This window comes from Merops nubicus, unplaced genomic scaffold (assembly GCF_000691845.1).
Source record: "Merops nubicus isolate BGI_N331 unplaced genomic scaffold, ASM69184v1 scaffold9459, whole genome shotgun sequence".
NCBI classification, from domain to species: Eukaryota; Metazoa; Chordata; class Aves; order Coraciiformes; family Meropidae; genus Merops; species Merops nubicus.
Window position 1 is genome coordinate 2,874 of NW_008628985.1, and position 22,609 is coordinate 25,482.

At 37.5% G+C, this 22,609-nt stretch overlaps 1 protein-coding gene across 1 annotated transcript in view; it reads left to right on the forward strand.

The window, feature by feature from the left end:
• Positions 1 to 5,520: 5,520 nt before the first annotated feature.
• The window catches only part of LOC103779226 (atrial natriuretic peptide receptor 1-like), a gene marked incomplete at its 5' end in the record, with an annotated part of 32,405 nt that continues 15,316 nt past the window's right edge, over positions 5,521 to 22,609 (forward strand). Inside the window, 10 exons of the mRNA XM_008946849.1 lie at positions 5,521 to 5,596; positions 8,308 to 8,440; positions 10,846 to 10,969; positions 12,923 to 13,027; positions 13,659 to 13,761; positions 16,087 to 16,232; positions 18,897 to 18,969; positions 20,183 to 20,330; positions 21,794 to 21,880; positions 22,140 to 22,283. Of these exons, the coding sequence (XP_008945097.1) occupies positions 5,521 to 5,596; positions 8,308 to 8,440; positions 10,846 to 10,969; positions 12,923 to 13,027; positions 13,659 to 13,761; positions 16,087 to 16,232; positions 18,897 to 18,969; positions 20,183 to 20,330; positions 21,794 to 21,880; positions 22,140 to 22,283 (1,139 nt within the window). The remainder of the gene's footprint in view (positions 5,597 to 8,307; positions 8,441 to 10,845; positions 10,970 to 12,922; positions 13,028 to 13,658; positions 13,762 to 16,086; positions 16,233 to 18,896; positions 18,970 to 20,182; positions 20,331 to 21,793; positions 21,881 to 22,139; positions 22,284 to 22,609) is intronic.

The following is a 22,609-nucleotide window of genomic DNA, read 5'->3' on the forward strand; positions in this document are numbered from 1 at the left end:
CTGAATAATGCATCTATTAAAGCATAAATTTGTTCAGCATTCCCACTAACTTGAGAGTCAGTAAAGACTACCTGCCATCTTACAAATTAATACAATTTGCCTTTTTGAGGTTTCTGTGAGTTTATGGGGCATGTTTAACATCATAGGTTGTAGCCAGAAGAAAACAAAACAAAACAAAACAAAAACCCCACCAATTTCTTAGCTGTAGTTTTCTATGTCCCTAATTACCTTTTTACAAAACTCTTTCTCTGATCTGCCATGCTTTCACTCTGCCTCCCAGCTCTGCTCCTTTGTATGAACTATGTAACTGCTCCTCCTGCAGCAATTGGATTTAACTGTCATCAAAGATTAATCATCTAACATTAACCTTTCAGATCTTTGGTAACAAATATGTCATTACTTTTTTTTTTTTTTTTTTTTTTTTATGATTACTGTGCTTTTAGCTCAAGGCCTCTGTCTTTGGAATTCTCTCAAACTTCCAATATTTGGAAGAGTGTGTGAGAGAAATGGGGGAAGGTGTGTGTGTGTGCAAACCCAAGAGCTTGCTTGCAGCTCTCCAGCTTTTCACCAGACCCACACCTGGTGCCTGTTCAGCAGTTCCAGGACACTCAGTAATTCTGAATCTACTGATCAACTACAAAACTGTTGATGATGTTTAGTCTTTTAATTAACAACTACCAAAAATTCTGGAGTATTTAATGTTACTAATTCAGGCTCAACTGATGTCTGAGTCTCACTGAACTACACGTGTTGCTTGAATGAGAATTTGCACCTGGGGCAGATGAGAAAAGACCAAGGGTGGGGGAAAAAAACATTGACTCAATTAAAACTAAAGCATCATAATAATTATATAAATAAACAAGCAAATAATTAACAATAGTAATAATAGACCTGTTGTAAACAGATAAGATGTTTTGATCCAATTGTCAAGCTCATCTCAAAAGCAGCAGAAAGCTTGGAGGACCAAGACCACAGTGAGAGCCATACAAGAAGCTCATGATGGAAGTCCTTTTCTGAAACATACTTTTTTTATGTCCACAAGGTATTAGGAAACAGGATCAACATCCTTTGTTTGTGGGGTTTTGTTAAACAAGTCAACAAACTGCTTTCTGCAGGGTAAAAATACATGAACAAATGGTTTTGGCAACTCATTGGAGGCGAGATCACTGTGGTAACTTCACCAAACAACAGAGCCCTGTGAATTTCTGGTGGCTGCCCAAGGGCACCCCTCTGCTGTCGGGAAGGGGAGGGAGAACAGACCACCAGCTGCTGCCACCATACCCCTGGGTGAGAAGCTGAGATCAGGCAGGTTCTCTGCGACGCTGGTCCTAAGAACTCCCTTCGTGTGGCCGCCTGTGGATGAAGGGGAGGCTCTCCTTACACCAAACGGCGCGCAGGGAGCCTGCCTGCCGCTGTGCTGCGGGGATACCGGAGGGAGGTGTCAGAGAGCGCCGGCCGTGCTGCTCCCCGCTTCTGCAGGCACCCGGGAGAGCTGGCTCCTGCTGGCACGTTACCATCCCAGCAAGGAAGGCACTCAGATTCTGTGTCATTTAAAATGCTTTTTATTAGAGCTAGAGCTATCGAATGAGAACAGGACAGATAATCTCATCCCTTTAGATGCTAGGAGCCTGCAGCTGCGTAGCACTGAGCGCCGGCCGTGCTGCTCCCCGCTTCTGCAGGCACCCGGGAGAGCTGGCTCCTGCTGGCACGTTACCATCCCAGCAAGGAAGGCACTCAGATTCTGTGTCATTTAAAATGCTTTTTATTAGAGCTAGAGCTATCGAATGAGAACAGGACAGATAATCTCATCCCTTTAGATGCTAGGAGCCTGCAGCTGCGTAGCACTGAGGAAGGTGCCGACCCACGTGCGGGATGTGCGTACTCTGCACAGTAGAGATTTATACTTCAGGATTTAACTACTGATTTTGTAAATGACAACACAGTTCTGACAAATGCTATCTTTGGAATACCATAATTTTGAAATTTCAAATGAACCCTGGTAGTGGTCTTTGGAGATTGTTCTTTGTTGAAAGTAAGTGTCTTGCTAGAAGATTTTATCTCATGAAAAATTAAGTAATTTAAACATCTCTATTTGAACTTCAGCTTGTTCAGGCAAGTACAACCTGGAAATTCCGAAAGCTAGAACAAATAAATATTTTCAAGGATATTTGAAGCTTTCATCACAGTATTTTTTGTTTCTGTATATTGCTGAAAATTTCTTTCCTAAAATACTTGAAAGCACCAATCAGAAAGCTTAAAATATTGCAACAATATTTTAACCACTGTTACTATTTTCTACAAATACTATATTTTTACATTTTAGTTATAATGTTATTATCAAAACATTAATTAAAATACATTTTTTAAGCTATATCTACAATTATACTTTAAAAACTTTAAAATATCTCTATTTTCTCTCTGATAGTAAAAGTTATTACTGAGTTAACAAATGAAATAAAAATGATGTGGCTTAAGGGACCACCTTAGCACAGTGAACACAACAGAAATAAATCTGTAAACATAAAGTTATTTGATAAACTTCATTTCAACCAGTAGAAGTTCCCTATTTTTTTTTTTTTCACATTAAATGATCCTTCTAAGAGAAGAAGCCAGAGAACTGTATTATTGCACTAAGCCACTCAAGTGACAGTGGGCAGGATTCAATAAATCTGTGCTAGACTGAGTCTGTGTTAATACACTCATTTGTAGTAGGATGCAATGTAAAGATTCTAATGCAAATTATAACTAACAAACAGAAAAAAAAAGAAGCAAATATAAAGCAAAGACTATTAGGTTTGAGATGACCATCTCACTTTATTGAAATCAGTTTCTGGTTTGCTTTATGTACAGAGTTGTCAAGCTGTCAATCCTTTCTTTTTACCAAGGTTCATATATTTATATTGCAAAATAGTCCTCTCTGTTTTTCTTGTTAAAATTTCCAATACTTAGATGCAGAGGTTATAAAGTGCTTCTCAAATAGCTATTCTAGATTGTTCTATCAGATATAATTGCTAATCATACCAATCCATCCATTTTTAATTCAGGATTCCCAGACCAGTTTCTTATACTTGGCCACTCTCCAGGAACTCTAAACTTGGTGATAGACAAGGAGCTATAAAGGTAATGTATGATCTTTACGGTTCTTGAATCATGATATTAATGTCATGTGAATATTTGACAGTCCTATTAAAGAAATAGGATCAGTCTGGTAATCTTTTGGCTGCTGTAGGGTCTAAAGAGTTGTAATCTTTTGCTTCCCTGCCAACAAATTCCTCATTAAGCACAAGCTATCCTAAAACAAATCACCAGTAAAACCTCTCCAAGTTGTTGAAATATGTAGAATATTTTAAAGCAGATAATCCTAGCCAAAAAAGGGGCATTTTTTTCTCTTCTTCTTCTAAAATGTAGCCAACTCAAAAGGATTCCATATACTGAAACCTATGATTTGGGTGAAATGGTCATAGTGAAGCACAGAAAGACAGAACACAAATGAGGTTTAGGATTTTGCTACAAATGTTAAATTCTAACCTAAAATATTTGTATCAAACGTCTTTTATGAGTGAATCCAAACAGATTTTTTAGTTGATCCAGTTGATCATCTTTTCAAAATGAACTGGGAATACATTACTTTTTTTTTCATACAGTTTTTATGCAATAGTGAAGTCCAAGCAATTTGACTAAGATTCTTAATGTCACTATGGGCAAAGAGCCAGAATTCCAGAGAAAACACAGGGTAGTATTCAGGAGAGCTGAATCACAACTGAAGTTCCATGTTGGCAGTTACATCAGCAAACAGGATTAGTCATGGATACATCTATGTCCCTATTGTACCAGCATCACTAGGGAGAGGTCTGTTTTGCCTGTGAGTAGAGCAGGACTTCTCAGGTAGAAGTTGTCCTATACCTCTATGGACTTAGAAATTGAAGTCATAGTGTCTATCACAATTCAGGTTGGAAGGAACCTGAGGAGTTCACCTAGTCCAACCTGTAGTATTACAGTCTATTTTACATAGATGACCTTTTCTTGCCTTGAAGTTTATATAGCTCTCTTTCTCAGGCCTGCTCTGTCTCTGTGTTTATTTCCACAGTGTCAATTCATCTGCCTAAGGGCCAGATCCTGCCCAAGTTCAACAAGGCAGTGAAAAAAAAATCTTCCCATTGCTTTTCCATCTTTGAGCTGACAGGTTCACAGACTTCAATGATCTAAGAGTGAGGCTGCCCCTAAGACAAGTGATTATTTTTCAGAGATGTTCAGCAGAGGTACAGAGAGGTGTTCCCACCTTGCCCCTAGAATTTGTGGGGTGGGGGAGAAGAGAGAAGGAGGAGGAGGCAGAACAGCTGCAGCAGCTGGAGTTGCCAGGATCAGCTTGCCTAGCAACCCCAGTTCTTAAGCAAGGGCTTCTAGTTCAGTAGCAACAGCAACATCAGAAGCAGCCCCGACACTTGGTGAGCTGGGTGCGTGCTGGAGAGCATGAGAGCTGTCAAAACACCAGCCTTACGGCTCCAAAGCCTCCTCAGTTTATTGGTAGGTAAACTACATAGATCCACTTAGCAGAACTTATTCCTCTAGTCCATGCATATGGAAAGAACTGTATGTGGCTTATTGCAGTAAGACAGCTATTTATACCAGGAAATTGTTGAATGTTATTTTAGTTATGTAGAAAACAAGAGTAATAGAAGAATATATTGGAAAAAGCTGTTGTATAATTCTGTTTTATACCATGAATACTGTGGTAAGCAATTGTATCATCCAGCAGAAGATTATCTTCTAATAATATATAGAAAAATGATAGCAGATTTAAAAGCTATTACCTCCTGCCAGAAGTGAAACAAGACCAGGGTGCATTATTGTAACATGTTCTGTTCATATATACCCTGGAGTATATCTTTTAATACATGATTAATATATCTATTATAATGTATAATATATATGCAGGTGTATTGTATATTCTGCTAGTGTTTCAGTTCAGTATGATGTTGTATTCTACCTGTAATAGGCTTATGCTATTTTAATATTATCTATAATTATATATTTTAACATTTCTATAATTAACAGTTGTGTTAGTAAAGGTATAACAAAAATGACTTGTTCAAAGAGTTTAGGTGTAAATGATTAAAAGAAGCTAGGCGGTTTGGAGCAGAAGGAGTGCCATTTTAAAAGTGAACAAAAGACCTCTTTACATTTACTGTATTTCTGCATATGGTCTTGGAACTAACTGCTTTTGTAGAGAAAATCTTCTGCAAGAGAAGGATTAGTTAAGTCCTCATTGTTTCTTGCTAATTTCTGGATAAAACAAAACGATATACTGATCAAGTTTGTATGCCCCCAGGAAGCTATCATTTTTTGCTCCTTCTGGATATACCAGTCTGTGTGTCTGCATTTGGTTTGATTTCTTTTAGAAGAAATACAAGCTCTGGAGATGGGACTCATCCTTGCCTTGTTCCCATACTGTTGTTTTTGGAGTCTGCTTATATGCACTTTTTTTTTTATGGCAGGGGGGATTTTTGGGGGGGGGGGTGGCATGATTTAGATAACAAAGACTATGACTGTTGGCCCCTGGAAAAACCAGATGAGCATAACATGCTGGACTGTGGAGGTGAGTGAGTCCTAAAGCTGCTCAAGAGAGATCATCTTCTGCTGGGGGCAGGGTTTAAAACCCAAAATTGAAGTACTCAGAATGATATCTAACTCATGACAAATGTTGTGCATGGTGGAAGCATCCAAGTCAGTGATAACCTCTCTTCCTAGAGAAATAAAGTGACCGAAATGATCAAAAGATTTTTTTCAAAGCAATAATTTGTTCAACATTTATTAGTTCCAAAAGAAAAAGTAATAGCAACAGCTGAATCCCTTCCCCCAGAAAGAAACCGAAAACATTTTATTTCTCATTAAAAAACCAAATGCATCTTAATCCAAACTAAGCAGGCAGGCTAGTCTGCATTGCAGCAAATTCTATTGCATCATTCCTGAAATTTTGTAGTGTCTGTTCAGAAGTGGACTGTGTTTAAGTCCTCCAGCCAGTAAGCAAAATCATTGATTCTATGCATCATGCTTTTCCACTTTGCTCAAAACTGTGGACCATAAGTACTTAAAATTTTGCTTGGAGATTGGAGATCTTAGATCTCTTTAACCACTTGTTCTGATCAGTTTCAAAAATTAATTTACATGATGAGATAATAAAAAATAGATTTTTTTTTAAGCTGGAAGTTGAGATTGAAAAACAATTAAAAAGCAAGTACATATGGGAAATTCTATTTAAATAGAAGAAAAATATTATGTACTGTAAGAGTGATCAAACAGTAGAACAGACTGCCCAGAAAGGTTGCGGTTTCTCCATCATTTGGAGATTTTCAAAACCTAACTAGACAAAATCTAGCACAACCTGCTTTAGGTGACTGTGCCTTGAGCAACACAGGCTTGGACCAAATGATTTCCAGAGATGCCTTCAGTTTTCTTGTGTGATTTTGTGACTCAGTAACTCTGATGTAAGGGATCAGGTTTTTTTATGTTTTAAAAAATAAGACCAGAGGCAATGTGTTTCAATAGGGTTTTTAGAAAAAAAAAAAAAAAAAAAAAAAAACACAAACACCTGAGAAAGTAATACTGATAAAACACTCCAAGAAATATACTGGCAGCTCACACTCTGAACTCAACGTTGCAATTAAACGTTTTCCGAAGAGTTCTATTGGAACACTGAAATTCAAAGACTGTCTAGATGATTGACAGCTAAGACTTTTATCCCTGTATAAATTAATGATTGGTTTAACTTTGGAACAACTATTTATCAGAACAGATTACTTGTTTAAAGCTGTTCTTACTAATAATCAAAGCGTGAACTGAGTGCAAGGGAAAGGTTGCTCAATTAACATATGACCTTTACAACCAGTTTTAGTATGAACTCCAAGCTCTATCCTGCCTTTCTCTGTGTTTCTTCTTTGTCACCTTCTGGGCACTGCTAAAAACAAAGCAAGAGGTGTATGCTGAGCCTCATTGCTGTGGATTTAACGTAAGATCTTCAAAGCATTTAGATGTGTGAGTATCTGTCATTGGTAGAAGAGATTTGTTTATCTTTGTGAGACCTTTAAAGGGAAGCAGAAAGTAATTTAACTGAAATTTATGCTGACCTTCTGCCTTTGTTCTCACACATCTCTGAAGCTCAGCTCTCTTACCTTTTAGTGAAAATCACAGTAGTGTTTTTTTTTTGTAAATCTTTGTGTTGTAGTTTCTCTCTTAGTGTTAGCATTTTTAAATTACTTTACTTTTCAAAGTAGATGTGAAATGAAGAGGTTATTTTACAAGTTGCTTCCTTATATCTCAAAGGGAATTATATTTAGGGTTAAAAAAGCAGTTTTGCTAATTGCGCAAATGAATAATACAGTTGTAGAAACAACTCTGGTGTGATAAAAAGAAATCTCATTAAACAATAACAACAAAACAATGAGGATCTCTTGAAGGGCAGGTTTACGCCTCATCTGCAAAAGGGATTTAAGACTTTCTGACAAACATAGAGCTACACACTTGCATGAGATAACTAATTTTATGTGGTGTGAATTAAAACCTTCATCCAACAATATAGAAAGAGATAGGTGAATGAAGTAGGAAGATTTTGATAGTGGTAAGAATATGAATTAAAAACTTTACCCACCTCTTATCTCACTTCATTCCCAGGTTCAAAGCAGTTAATATGGTGTCCTAGGTACAAGAGAGATGACTGGGATAAATTGTCTTTCCCATTAAAAGTGTGGAAATGGAAAAGTAGAAATATTTGCGTAGCTGTCTTTCCACTGTTTCCACTTTAGATGCGTTGTGGGTTTATAAAATCAGAATACTTTCTTAAGTATGTAGTAATTAGTATATGTAATTTATGTCTCATGAGATTAAGGGGTTTGACTGAATTTCATGTGTGCTAGAGTTGTCTCTTCTTCTTCTCTAATGAGCTGTGCCTCAGTGAAAGCAGCCAAGAAGGAAGAGAAATTTTTATCTGCCTGATCAAAGAGGAAAGCGAATATATCAGGACAAGCAGCACTGCATTATTTTGGGAGCAAAGTTACTTTAGATAATATTACTAGATATTTTTTTTTTTTAGATTTCTCCAATTGTTTGATCATTTCTAAGCAAGTATCAGAATTGTTCAATTAATGTGCGTTTGTGTTTACCTATACAGCCACTAAAATAAATGATTGAGGCTTATAAAAAGCAATGGGAACAACAGATGAAAATCACTATAGAGAACATTTTACATTTTTATGCTTCTGTAAAATAGAACAGTATAGCAAATATGTTGGCCCACGATTGTGTTGTTTCTAGGGCTGGAAATGGCATGGGTGCAAAGGCCTCCAGAAAAGGCTGTGAGTGGGGAATTCTTCAACGTGACCTACACAGTCTTTGCTTCAGACAGCTTTTATCAATATGCAGTGCAGAATGGAATCCTTTCTCACAGGTATTACTTCCTATAACAATACTTTCATGGTCATGAGTATATTTGGATTCTGAGTGTGTGTTTCCGGTAACATAATTGGAACATGTAGTCTGGGGCTCCTGATGAATTCCTTGCATCTTTTGAGGCCCCTTGTAGCTCTGATTGCCCTGATACTTCTCTGCAATGGTTCTGCTGTCAGAGCAACCATCAGAGCATGCTTGCCCACATGATCAAGGATAGAGCACGTCACCCTGTATCTGCATCACTGTCTCTGTGCAACTCTGAACATCACTTCTTGTCTTTTCTACACAAGGAATTTACAACTCAAGTTTACGCACAAGTCTCAGACTAACTGTGTCTTATACTCATTTTACTCCTAAGTGTCTTTGCAGTGCACAACATGGATATGAAGAAGAGGCTAACCCAAGCCTGAATCGACTGAATTCAGTAATTAACTTCTTTTAATTTCTGTGGCACTGAAATCAAAAGTCAAAAGCTTATATATCAGCTCAGAGACTGTGTTGGCAGCTGTGGAAAACAGAAGTTAAATATAGAATGTTCATGTGTACAACTCCAGACCTCTAAAAGGCTAATACACCTTGATTTTACGCTTTTGTCTGTACTCAACAGTTCTCCATTTTTATGCAGCAATGCCTTGGACAGAGGCTGAAGCTGTATTTCCCCACTTGCTGTGCTGTACCTGGTTAGTGCAACAGTTGTTTATGGAAAACCTCACATTTTTCTCTGCCAGTCTGAGTGTTCACATTGCAAAGTTCAGACTGTAAAAGCTGTTATCTGGAGGTATTTTTTTTCACCTTAAAAAATCACCTATAACCCATTTGCAATGGAAAAAAAAAAAGTTGATATGGTATTTTGATCATCTGTGTGCTTTAGTCACAGTTTTGCTAAATATGTTTTTCAGATTTTCTAAAATTTATAGCTAGTAGTAGTTCTAAGAACTTAACTATAAAGCAGGTTTTTCACTGCTTGGAAATTAATCTGGTTTTCTAGTCTTTCCAGGGAGACCCAGTCCCTTAAATCAGTAAAGAATTTGGAAACTTCTGTTCTTCTGCATAGACACAGATGGCAAGTATTTTAAAAGAGAGAAATCTATGATGAAGTTTTTCAATGGGAACAAATTTGCACCTGATTTTAGCTAGAAGACTATCTGGTTGACTCTTAAGCTTACAGTGCCTGACAACTACAGCTGAGACTGGCAAGTCAACATATAGGCACCAGCATAATTTGGTGAAACCACAATGAAGATATTGAATAAGAACCAAGGAATACAGGATACATTTTTAAAAGCAACCATAAAGTCAAATAGGTGGCTGAATTAGGTACCAACTTGCTTAAGTATTTTTTTTTAAACTCCCAATATGGGCTCAAAGACCAATGGATTTTAATATTTTATCTGTTTAGATATCGTAGAGAGAGGCAATTTTGCTCATCTTAGATTTCAGGTACATCTATGCCTTTGTAAATCTGGCCATGAACACAATCAATGTTAAGCTGTTCCCCTATGTTTGTGTTTATTTCTTATAACATATTCTGTATTAAATCTGCTCATTACTGGCTAGTTCTGCTTTCACTAAAACCAAACCAATAACAAAATCCAGATGTTGTGTCATTGCTTTATAGAGTTCCATCACAAATTTGCAACATTTAAACTAAACCCTACAACTAAGTCTGGCTACATCTACTGAGTAAACCAGGTTTGAGAATCTTACCTTATTTAAAAGCCCAATTTATTAGGGTAATAGCTAACCAAAAGTATAAGAAGAAACTGAGAAAAAGTGCTGCATCACACAGTGTGCCCATAAAGTCCACTTTTTGCTCTGAATTTTTTGTTTTTAGAAATTGTATTTGATATTACTGTCCAATATAATTATTTTCCTTGGCTGTTTCCATTGTGGAACAAAGACTGGAGCTGAGTTATATGTATGAATCACATGCATAGATGAAGGTATATAATGGAAAACACTGAGAATGAAAGTAGCCAGGACACATATTTCTGATAGTGGAAGCAGAGTAATGGTTTCTTCTTCTGTGTCAGATGTAGCAGTGCCAAGTAATCCCATCTGGTCATGAAGTCGGTCCGGGGGAAGAAGTGGAAACTGAATCCTGCTTCTAGCACAGTTTCGGCCAGAAGCCCCCACTGCGTGGCAGTTGACAGCAATCTTCACTGATGGGTTTTGTTTGGTTTTGTGTTTTGTTTTTGTTTTTTCGGTGTCAGACTTTTAAAGAAGCACTTCACCTAGAAGCAAAATGAGATAGAGAAATGGTGTAACAGTGTTTATTTCACTGCACATGTTTTTGCTGCTCATTTTTCTGTGCAGGATAAAATGCTGGCTTTCATGTTCTTGCAATTTTGAGAAATGAGGATTGAATATAAAACTTGCTCTCTCTCTCTGCTGCTTGGCTAGCAATGCTACTGCTGCAAAGGAGTTCTGTGAGGAGCATGAATGTCCTGCCAACTGGAAAGATGCCAATGGGGAAAACTGCTGTGTCCACCATGCCAACATTCACTCCTGTCCTTTGGCCTTCATGGTTAGTATAATGGTGCAGCATCTTCTGTTCTTGCTACTGGATGACACACCATTGTAGTTATGAGGTTTAAATTTATACAGTCTTTCTGTGATTACAGTTAGACCAAACCTGTAGTTCACTAAAACCACTCTGGGGATATCTGTCAGTTCTGAAGTCTTTTGCGCTGGATGCTGAGGCTGCAAAGCAAATGGCTGTCTTTTTGGAAAAGGCAGTGTTCAGAATCTCTCATTATGTTTAAGTGTCAAGTCACTTGACTCAGATCTCTGTAGATTCAACAGACACAGACAGACAGATCATTTCATCTAAAGCAAAAAGGGCAAATTCTTGTGTTACTGTCTCTGCAGCTTATAGAACGACCCTGAATAAGATTTCCTTGCATTATTGAAGGTGAGTGAGGTATCACTGGCTGTGACTTACAGAACTGAAGCCTGCATATACATGTCCTGTGATGGAATGATTTTTCTGTGTTAGATCAGAGCAAAAAAATGAATCCAAATACAGGGTAAGAAAATTAATTTGTGCAGTGTGAGCAGGATCCATTCTTAACTTGTCGGCTTGGCTCATTATAAGAGCCTGTTCCTCTTTGTGTCAATATTTAAAGTTGTGACTCTAACCGTACAGTCTGGGACATCTTTTGGGGTGTGGTTGGTTTGTTTGGATTTTTTTTTTCTTTTCCCTTTTTTTTTTTTTTTTAATCTGTAAGGTAAGTCTTACCCTGCATAATAACCTTCAGGTAGTTGCACATTCTTCCTAGTTGATCTCCCTTCTGGCAATCTGATACATTCTTTGTAGTCACAGATAGTGTAACAGAAAACCTAGTCCACACGACTTGCAGCTTTTTATGTATCCTTCTGAGTGAGAGCTTAATGTCTCCACAAAAGCTCTAGCTTACTTCTTGGCAGTCCCTTCTTAAGGAGCTGTTTTATAAATTGGTGCCTTAGCTGTTGCCAGAACTTTGGTTTAAAGGAGGAATCCCTGCTGGAACCATCACATCAAAACTTTTGTCTAGAACCATAGTAGCGAACTTAACATTCCACCACTGCAGTGAACCTCCATTATTTCTTACTTTCACAGTTAGTTCTGCTTGAATTTAAAGTGTGGAAAAGGTGAAAGCATGTAGTCAATATGCATTACCTAGTTTTCCTGTAATACTGTAAATATTTCAGTTAAAAATAAGCAAGTTGGCTGTCATATAGCAAGAAGGCCATGAGTTTCACTCATACAGTTCAAAACAGATATTTTCCATTATTTGAGAGGAGACTTTTTTTTTCACTGTCATGACTTTTATAAGTTTTTATCTTGGTTATCATGAACCCCATTTCTTTTTATTCAATTTCTGTCTTACAGTACATTGAAAGAAGTGCCTGAAGAAATATCTGAGGTTAGGAGACAGATAATCCTTTCAAACAATAGAAAACAAAACAAAATCTTCAGGCAGACAAAATAATAATCTATGGTTGCAGTTGCTGAGAGGTTTACATCTTAATAGGTTTACATCTTACACAGCTTTACAGAGAAATTATGTGAATAATCTGCAAGCAGGAACAGAAGAGATGCCTTCCTTCCTCACTAAATTATAATAAAAAAAGGCTGTATCAAAAGTGAAACTGTGATAAAATCCAAGTGGGATATTATTCCTGAAGTAAATCCTTAAGAAATGTATTAGTTTCATAGAATTACTGTAGTTACAAGCTAAGACAAGAGTTTGGCTCATGTATTTTAAAAAATAACATTTGTGAGTTTTTAACTCAGTATAGGAATAATTGCTTCTTTCATCTTTTATTTTACCATAGAACAATGTTGCTTGTGCTTTGGCATTTTAATAGATTTGTTTATAAAATACCACTTTATTTGCTGTTAGAGAACACAAGTTGTTTTAAGAAAGTAAAAAAGGAGAAGACAGAATTTTGAATGTGTCTGGGTATACTGACATAACCAGTATGTCTGATAAAGGGTAGAGGAGGAATATGTGGTCCGTGGATCCCAGATGATGGCCAGATCTTCACTCACACTTTGTCTACAGCTGGCAAAATGAGCCAAAGAAACTGGACTGCCAAGGTAAGGTACACTTATTGTGTGTAAGATTTTAACTGGTTTGCTCATTTGAGAGCTCACTTGCCAGTGGTTTAGTGCAGTTCATGTGTGTGTTCCCCATCTCATTTATTTGTCAGTGTTATGTGTGTAAGCAAGTGATGGATCTATGGCTGAGAATGAGCAATTCCCAGCTTACTTAACTTGGAAGTAACAGCTTTTCACAGTACTACTTCTTAGGTACTTAGAAAAAGTAGTAGGGATGAGAGGGAAGACAATAGTCTAATCTGTCCATCTGAGGTTCACACTAACAATATATTGCACTACTGACTGGATTGTATTTCAGGTTAATATGGCCATTAGGCAGCTTCTACCCAGCCAGAAGTGACAGGTCATGCAAACATGGCAGAATGCATAGACTGATAGTCTTGCTTCACGAAAAGAATACACACTGGGGGGGCATCAGACCTGCCTTTCCCACAGGAGTTGTCTCTCCTCCTTCTGTTCTTCTCCCCAGTCAAGGACATCTGTCCTTCCCAATTCTGAAAAAATGCACACATTCTTTCGCAAGACACCACAATTAGACAATTGTTATAATCGTAGCTACTGTGTGCAAGTAAAGTTTTGATGCTTGCTGCTTTGTTCACTTGTTTGGCAGGTTGTTTTAGTTCATGTGGGTGTGACTTCTCTCATCGCACACATCAGAGTTGGGAGAATGCAAGTTGCTCTGGAAGCAAAAACCACAGTCCTTCCTGCAGTAGGTATGATATAAAATGAAGATGTGATGGAATTATTTATTGACTGCATATCTCAACGCTTTTATCATTCATAGCTACCAACAGCAAAAGGGACTCCTACCCACGCTTATCACTGAAAATACACAAGCCTTCCTAAATTACTTCTTACAATGAACATCTGAAAAATTGTTTGAGCTTCTACCAATGAATGCATCTAGAACAGTAGGAAGGGCACTCTTGTCAAATAGGTAATGTCAAATGCCATGACCCAATGGCTTCAGGTACTACAAGGCTCATCTGCAGTCCTTCTTGACTAACTTGATCTCCTTCTATGACAAGGTGACCTGCTTAGTGGATGAGGGAAAGGCTGTAGATGTTTACCTTGGTAGGTACAATACATTGGTCTATTCATTCCTCCAGTGGCAGGCCACCTTGGATCTCTTGCATATGATCTGAGACCAGAGGGAGGAATCTGGCTCATGTGTTGCCCATTAATAACAATATCCTTCCTACTCAGGCAAGTGATCAGCAGAAGAGCCACTCACTATCACAAAGATGCTGAGGTGCTCAAGTGCATCTACAGAAGGTGAACAAGGTTTCTGAAGGGTGTCAAAACCAAATCGTATGAGGAGCAGCGGAGAGACCTGAGGCTGTTTAGCGCAGAGAAGAGGAGGTTCAGGTGAAACCTTAACGCTCTCTACAACTGCCTGAAAGGAGGGTGTTGAGAGGTGGAGTCAGTCTCTTCTTCCAAATAACAAGTGATAGGACAAGATGAAATGACCTCAAGTTGTGCCAGGGGGGTTTAGGTTGGATATTAGGAAAAGATTCTTCACTGAAAGGGTTGTTAAACAATGGAACAGGCTGCCCAGGGAAGTGGTGGAGCCACCATCCCTGGAGGGATTTAAAAGACATGTAGAAGAGGGGCTGAGGGAGACATTTTAGTGTTGGGCTTGTTAGTGTTGGGTTGATTGTTGGACTCGGTGGCCTTAAAAGTCTTTTCCAACTGAAACAATTCTATGATTCTATGATGGGGATACAAAAATATTCTTTCAGCTAGTATGTTGTAAAGATCTGGACACTTTTCAATCTGAAGGGAAGCAAACTTGCCTTAGCATATTGGAAAGGTAGAAACCCATCTTGGTTCTCTAGTTCACATTAAAATTCAATTGCTCTCAAAAACATCAGTCTTTCATTTACTTTAATATAGCTGTGTGCAAGGAAGCAGAAATAACCATAACAATTCTGTTACCTATGTAACATTTTTAAAGAGGCTTATTTAATAAATTAAACCACACAACATGAAGAAAAATACTTTGCAAAATAGGAATGTCATCACAGTACTCTTCTTGGCTGCTCTTCTGGAATTTTGGGAATATATTTCCCAATATTATGGAAAAAAGAAAAACAAAGAACCAAAGCAACCCCAATGTAGATGGAAGTATTTAACTATAGAATTTGCTATTAATCTCAAGAGAGCTGCAGCTAAGTTTTCCAGAAAGCCTCCATTTTTTCAGAAAAAAAATTTAAAATGCAAGCTCTGCCCCTGAGGCAGGAGGTGACTTCTGTGATTATCCTGGTAATAACACTGGAGTTAAATGGACTGAGGCAGAAATTTTTTTTTAACACCGGGTTTTGTTTTGTTTTGTTGAGGCTTTTAAAAAAAAATAATATATTACATAGTGACAGAAAAATGTTGTCAGCTTGTCTCAGAAGGCTGAAGTACAGCACATTAGTTTAGTCATAGAGGTAAAATTGAAACTCCATTCAGGACATGGGAGAAAGATTTTTGTCCTTTAGGGCTTTTGTTTTAAATCACATTTGGTACTGCTGATAAATTTCACAAGTCCTTGAAGAAAAAGAAATCCTTGCAGTATAGGTTGCAAAGTTTCGTTCTGTAGTACCTAGTGCTTTCTGCTGCTGCTGACGAAGGGCCACTGCTTCTGTGGATCTCAAGGGCTGAATAAAGTACAAATAATACAAAAGACAATGCCTTGCCTTGAGGAACATTAAGTCTCAGGAAAACAAAACAAAAAAACAAAAACAAAAACAAAACAACAGATGGATGGTGAGAAAAAGAATAGTGATGATGTGATTTATGCACAAAACATGTGAAAGGCTCTGACATTATTAAGAATTTAATCTGATCAGAGAGATTCTGTATCACTTGAAAAATTCAGATTATTCTTTCAACTGCTGAGATGCTGTCTCTGGATTCTCCAAAATGTATTCTTTCTGGTACACTGAGGTTTCTCATCTCAACAACTCAAGCTGTGTTTAAATATGAACACAACTTTGTGGATGGATGAAACTCCCTTAAAATATTCTGATACATGTTTCTTTCCTAATCAGTCTGTGGAGATGGCGTCTGTGAGGAAGAAGAAGGCTGCTCTATCTGTCCAGCAGATTGTGGGGAATGCCCTCTGTCTGCTGATGCCAGGATAGCAATTGCCTTACCAATATGTTTAGTCTGCACTGGCTCCATTTTGACAGTCATGGTAAGTATCCTTTCTGTCCTCTTCTTTATCCATTCTCTATGATTTGGTTGATTAGAGTGGAGTGCTTTCTTAGTAGAGAGAATTATTTTCTTCTGCATATAGAACTTGTGTTCTGTAGAAGAAAGCAGAAAGAAGGGAAACAAACTTTCTTTTGCTTCTTTATGAGGGGAAGCTCATTGGGCTAGAAATTTTCATCCTGTAAGAGAGAAGACTGAAGAAGAATATATCAGGGGGATAGATATATAATGGTAAAAGAAGAAGAGCTTTTTCACAACATGGGAACTAGGAGGTGCCAGTAAAGTAAGAATACTTTTAATTTAGAATAAAACTCTATTCTGAAATGAACTGTGTCAAAATCCTGTGGAGACCAGAAGTAGAACGGAGGCCAGAAGTAGAAACAAATTTGAAAACAAATTAATTCATAAAGGGATTAGCTCCATCAGAGGCCATTAAATCTCAGAGCTCAACTGCAATTTGTAATGGAAAACATTTGACTTGTGATGTTCTCAAAAGAAATAACAAGAAGAGTAACTTCCTTATTTTTCTGTTTAGGTTTGTTGTTTTTTTTTTCTTGTTTTGTTTTGTTTTGGTTGGTTGGTTGGTTGGTTCTTTTTACTAGGCTATTTTTTTTAGTGTAACTGAACCAATTTGGTTCAAAGTGATTAATTTGGCATAACAGTTATCAATTATAACTGACTCACGATGGGAAAACAAAAAGGGAATGAGGAGAGAGGAGTGTATGAGTATGAGAGAAGTACTTTTGGATACATTTGAGTGAAAATGTCTATATAGAGGAGACAGCATGCTCTTATGGCTTATTACTTCACCATGCTTCTCGGAAAGAGGATCTACATTCCTTCTGTGTCTGAATCTTAAAGAATTACATTTCTGAATTTCATAACAAGGATTTATCTGGTGAATATGGCAGTTGTGTAATCATTATAATAACTATGTACACAGCACAAAATTTATTTGGATTTTGGCCTATAAGTTTATAGTCTCCTCTTTCCTCAGGGGCTCCTTCTCTTTCCATTTTGTACTGCAGTTGCAATGAGCATCTGAGGTAGGCAAGTGCACTGAGAGGGAACGAGCAGGAGAAAGCTGATGGGCCCACTGAGTAAGGTGCTTCAGGAGGCCTGAATCACAATTGGTTTTTTTTCTCTTTTCTGTTTCTCTCTGTGTGGCTTTGTGAGTTAGGAACAGAAGTATTGTTGAAAATTATTTGAGCATTTATAATCCACAGGGCAGTTGTGATAATGTCTATAGTTACTCTCCTGTAAAATTATATGATCTGGTAGAAAAGTATAATTTGACAGATAAGAAGTTCAGACAGTTCTAAACAACTGGCATTTTAGAAAGAGCAATGGAGTTTCTTGGCCATGCACAGGTTTATCTAAAGGTTTTGTAGCAAATTTACCTATTATTACTGCTATTTTTCTGTAGATGTTGAGGTTTATTTTTTTCTTCTTGCATTTCTGTATAGTTATTCCTGCTAACTTCTGCAGTAGCATCCTCTTTTTGGAATTTTTTTTTTTTTTTATAGGTGAAAAGGAAAGATCCTTCTATCCAATTCAGTAATTAATATAATGTAAAAAGGACCATCTGTGAAGTTAATGTTTTCTTTAATGATTCAAGTATTGAAGAGGTTATCTTTTATATCAGTGCCTGTAGAAGGCTTAGTGGTCACTTCTAGCTAATAGGTCTTAGTTCAGTCATACCTTTACAATACAAAATATAGGTGTCTTTTCTCAGAAATCTTTTTAAGTAAATCGTGTGCCTTGACTTTGATTCAGTAAGCCCTATATTTGTCATAAATTTCTACCAAAACATCAACACAATCTCCACACCATGTTTCATGCATACTATCTGAGTGTCTGTTAGCTGTCTCGATGAATGCATAATTCCTAACATTAAATTCCACCCTATAGAAAATGGTATAATGATGGTAAAATGCTGCTTTGGTTTGACATTTTGGCATTTACTGCAGCTTTAAGAGCTGCATAATGCTCTTTTGAAAGCATGTGTTTACACTTTCTATGGTAGTTATGCATATCAGCTCTACAGAAAATCAGCTATTAGATCGATGCCTTCCTTAGAAAGTAGCCACAGAATACCTACATAGTATCCTTTATGCTAGAGTATTTGAGAGTATTTGACATAATACAACTTCATTTGTGGATTGGAGGCTGATTCTATTGTATGTATGTTGAAAGTATGAATGCTGTTCTGTTGACTGTGATTCCGGTGTACGGCTCCTTGTCTTGGCATTGGGATGTACTGAGTTCTTGTCATGCACTTTCATAGCACAGGCCAGTTCCACAACGTGAGGTGATGTAAACCACTCAGCTGATGAGATGCAAACATTGTGCATAAGAAGTACTGACAATAATGGAGAGTTTGTAGTTAATGCAAAATATGACATGCAATTAGATTCTAGAATATAAAATGTACCATTTTTAAGATACTTATTAGATGCTGCTTCTTCTAAGCCTATTACTAATACTTTTGGTTCTAATGTTGCTCATAAGATATATCATGGATGCTTAAACATCAGATTTTGTTTGGATATTTTTAAACTTTCATATTTAAAAAAAAAAAGGTCTGGCTTGATTCTTTCAAAGATGGTAGGGCTACATCAGGAGTTATTTTGGTTTATTTTTGTAGTGGTTCCAATATCAGAAACAGAAGATGTTTTGGGATGAAAGCTGGATTATAGACTTCACCTGCATCAAACAAGGTTAGGAACTTGTCACTTTGATACTACAATCAGTTTCCTTAATAATTTTGAGAAATAATCTCAATCATAAGTACATCTTCGTGTTTTAAGTGTAAAATTTCAACCCTGTAAGCTCTGTGAACTTATCACTGGTATTTTTGTTCATTGAAATTTTAGATGTCATAGTTATTTGAAATAGTTTCCTTCTTTTTTATGGTGATTTGCCAATTAAAAAAGACAAGTCTATCCCAAAAAAACTGATAACCTCTGGACCTGGACAAAATAAATTACAGTTTCATTAGTGCATGTATCCTTCTGTATAATTAATCTCACTAAGTTGCAAAACTGGATTTGCAAAAATATGATGAGGGATATAATGAGATCTTAATTTCTCTAGAATATAAATATTATTTAATTTGTTCTGCTTAAATATATCAAGAATAAACTCACACTCTTACACTCAAAGCTGTCATAGGGATCTCTAAAATATTTCTGTGTGGAATGCTGTAGAAAGGCTGCAAACGTCAATGCAATCTTGAACTGCATATGGATAATACAGTGGTGTGGGAACATGGCAGTCCTGTGCAAGGCGAGATGCTGAGCTTCCTCAGCAACACTTTATTGGACACTGGTACCAGGGAGAGTTAAGAGGTTTCAGCAATGCTGAGCCTAATTGGCTAAATATGGATTTTAATTTGAGATGGTGGAATGATACAGAATTCAATAAATTTGTTTTGAAGTTAATTTTGTTACCTTGAGCTGGTCATCAGAAATATAAAAAAATTATGTTGTGATCACTGATTTTTTTTTTTTTCATCTGACTGTATTGTTGTTCTTTTCTGGCTTCCCTCTGGTGTCAAAATCACTTCCCACATCCCTGTACTTCACAGCCTTCTAGGAGCTCCAAATAGACTTGTTAAAGCATGGCACAGGGCTTGCTCTGTTTCCCTGGGTTCTGTCCTCATCCTCTAAGTAGCAGCAAGAGCTGATCATCCCAAGAACACAGAAACAAAGCTCACATCAAAACCTGAGGATTAGTGGGAAAAATCCCTGGCAATGAATGACCTCTGTCATTTTTTTTTACATTCTTACGGGGCAGTCACATTCCATGCAGTGGCTTTCTGTCTTAAGCGTTACGCAAGATGAGCAAAGAACTGGAGAATCCTCTATATTAGTCTGCTTTGGAAGTAATATACACCTTCAGGTGCCTTTTCTCATCCCGCATCCCATTTAGAGCGCGTAGTGTGGACAGCAACAGGCAGCACAATGAGTGCTCCCCCAGTACACGGCGGCTCCAGTGCTAGTTGTATCTCTGCTCTGAGCTCCTGCACGGCGGCTGCTAACACGTCCAGGAAACAGTACTTCACCCAGACTGGGAGATAGTAAGTCAATACATTGCTCATTTACTGCAGTAACTACTATGCTATAGTTTCATATTGCATTATGGTTCTTGACACTTTACTGTTGACAGTTAAAATCTTGAATTTCCCTTACTAGGCCAAATCCAGTAAGTTAATATCATCATCTGACTCCTCTACCACATGCTGATGGTGGTTATCTCATATGAGAGGCTTCTGTTTTGGTTATCATTTTTTCCTGTTCTTTTCAGGACTTGTTATAAGGCTATGCCTTGCCTCTGTTAATGAATGGCCCTCACTGTTCAAACATATTTGAAACCAAGGCTTTATGCAGCCCTTTTTCTAAAAGTGCAGGCAGAGCACAGCTAGGTTCTTTACACTAAGGAGTGGCATCCTGTACAGCAACACATATTAAAATCTTGTTCTTAAACCAGCTGATGTGACTGAAGATACACAGCATTTCCCTTCTAGATCCCTTTATAAAGATGCACATCATGTAACTACACAGGCAGGCAAACAGTATAGCCATATCCTGTTATTCAGAAAGCAAATTTTCCTGTAAAAATAATATAATTAGGAGATATGGGTGGAATGTATGCAAAGATGAAAGTAATAACTACTATTTGAATACAGAGGGCAGGATCTGTGCTTTGCAGCATAGAGGAGCTTACTTAGGATCATCAGCTGGAAGAGCAGGTGCCTTTTCAGTATAGATCACTGTTCTGGAAAATCACAGCCATTTCATTGATGGGACTCTGTGTCCAGCGCAGATCTTCTACACTGAGCATTTTTGCTGCTTCTTTCTGAATGATGATATTTTCATCATCATCATCACCTTCCTCAAATGTGAATTAAGGTCAGAAACAGTCATCATGGGTGAAAAATGTAAGAGTGGGGCATTTAGTCTCACTGGTGAAGCACCTACATCTGCTATACCACAGACCTTGTACTCTGTGTTTACATGGTGGGTATCACTTAAATTCCTGCACGTATCTCCACTAGATTCCTTCATTCTTCCAAGAAAAACTGTCTATCAAACTTAGCTGCTTCATCACTGAGAATGCTTCACCCGTTGAGAACAAAAGGATGTTAAATATCCGTAGTGGATCTCCAAAACAGTAGACAGAAGCAACAGATAGCAGGGATGTTCCTGTATGTGTTCTACTAGCTCTGACATTTCCTTTGCTGCTAATCCATCATCTGATTGCCGCCACTCACTCAAACACTCTCATGCTCCAAAAGTTATCCACACATCAAGGATGCTTGAATATGCTAATAATTCTGTTATCATAGAAACAGGGCCCTGTCACCTGTCATGTACTCATATTCTGGTTTACACCCACATGTGGACATACCTAAATTCTGTGCCTCATCTCTAGATATATGAAGCTGTCCACTGTAGAAAAAATACCCAATCTATTTTTGTAGCCTGTTTGGCTTATGATGTTGGCCTACAACTCTGTGAACAGCATTTCATTCTGTTTCAGTGATGGTAGAATGGTGGCCATAAAGAAAATAATGAAGAAAGCATTCACACTGTCCAAAGCCATACGTAGAGAAGTAAAGAAAGTTAGGTAAGAAGTGAAACTTGAGAAGTGTATGTTGTTCCATTTTACAGTATAGGGGTTACGATCTGTCCAAATGTGACTGTAAATTAATATTCTTCTTTCTTCAAGCTTTGTTTTGACATCAGATCAAAATCTCCTTATGCTTGTTTTACTTTTCTCATTACATTGTGAGAAAAAGCACTTGGTTTTCCAGTTACCCTACAAAAAGCAGGAGGGACATCCATGAAAACTGCTGGTGTGCTGTGATTTCTGTTGATTTTCACAGGGAACTTGACCATCCCAATCTCTGCAAATTCATTGGAGGTTGTATAGAAGTGCCAAATGTTGCCATCGTGACAGAGTACTGCCCCAAAGGCAGCCTGAGTGATGTTCTGCTCAATGAAGACATACCTTTGAACTGGGGCTTCAGGTAGAAAAAAACTTCTGAAAAGCTAAATCACACGTATTTAGCTGGTCATGCTAAGCCAATGACTTTTCAACCCACCTTAGGCTACACTGCAAAACTGATTGATTTTCAACCATTTTTTTTTTCCCATGTAACTTCATTTTGTTCCCAAATATCATGAACATACCCATTAAAAGTCTTTCAATCTCTATTTATCAAGGCATATTTGTGAAATGATTAGCATACCTACAAATGCTTCATTATATTTATCAATGCAGAAAATGAGCTCACATTGCAATGAAACTTCCACAAGAGCAATGACATTGTTTTCTGAGAATAATCTTCTTGGC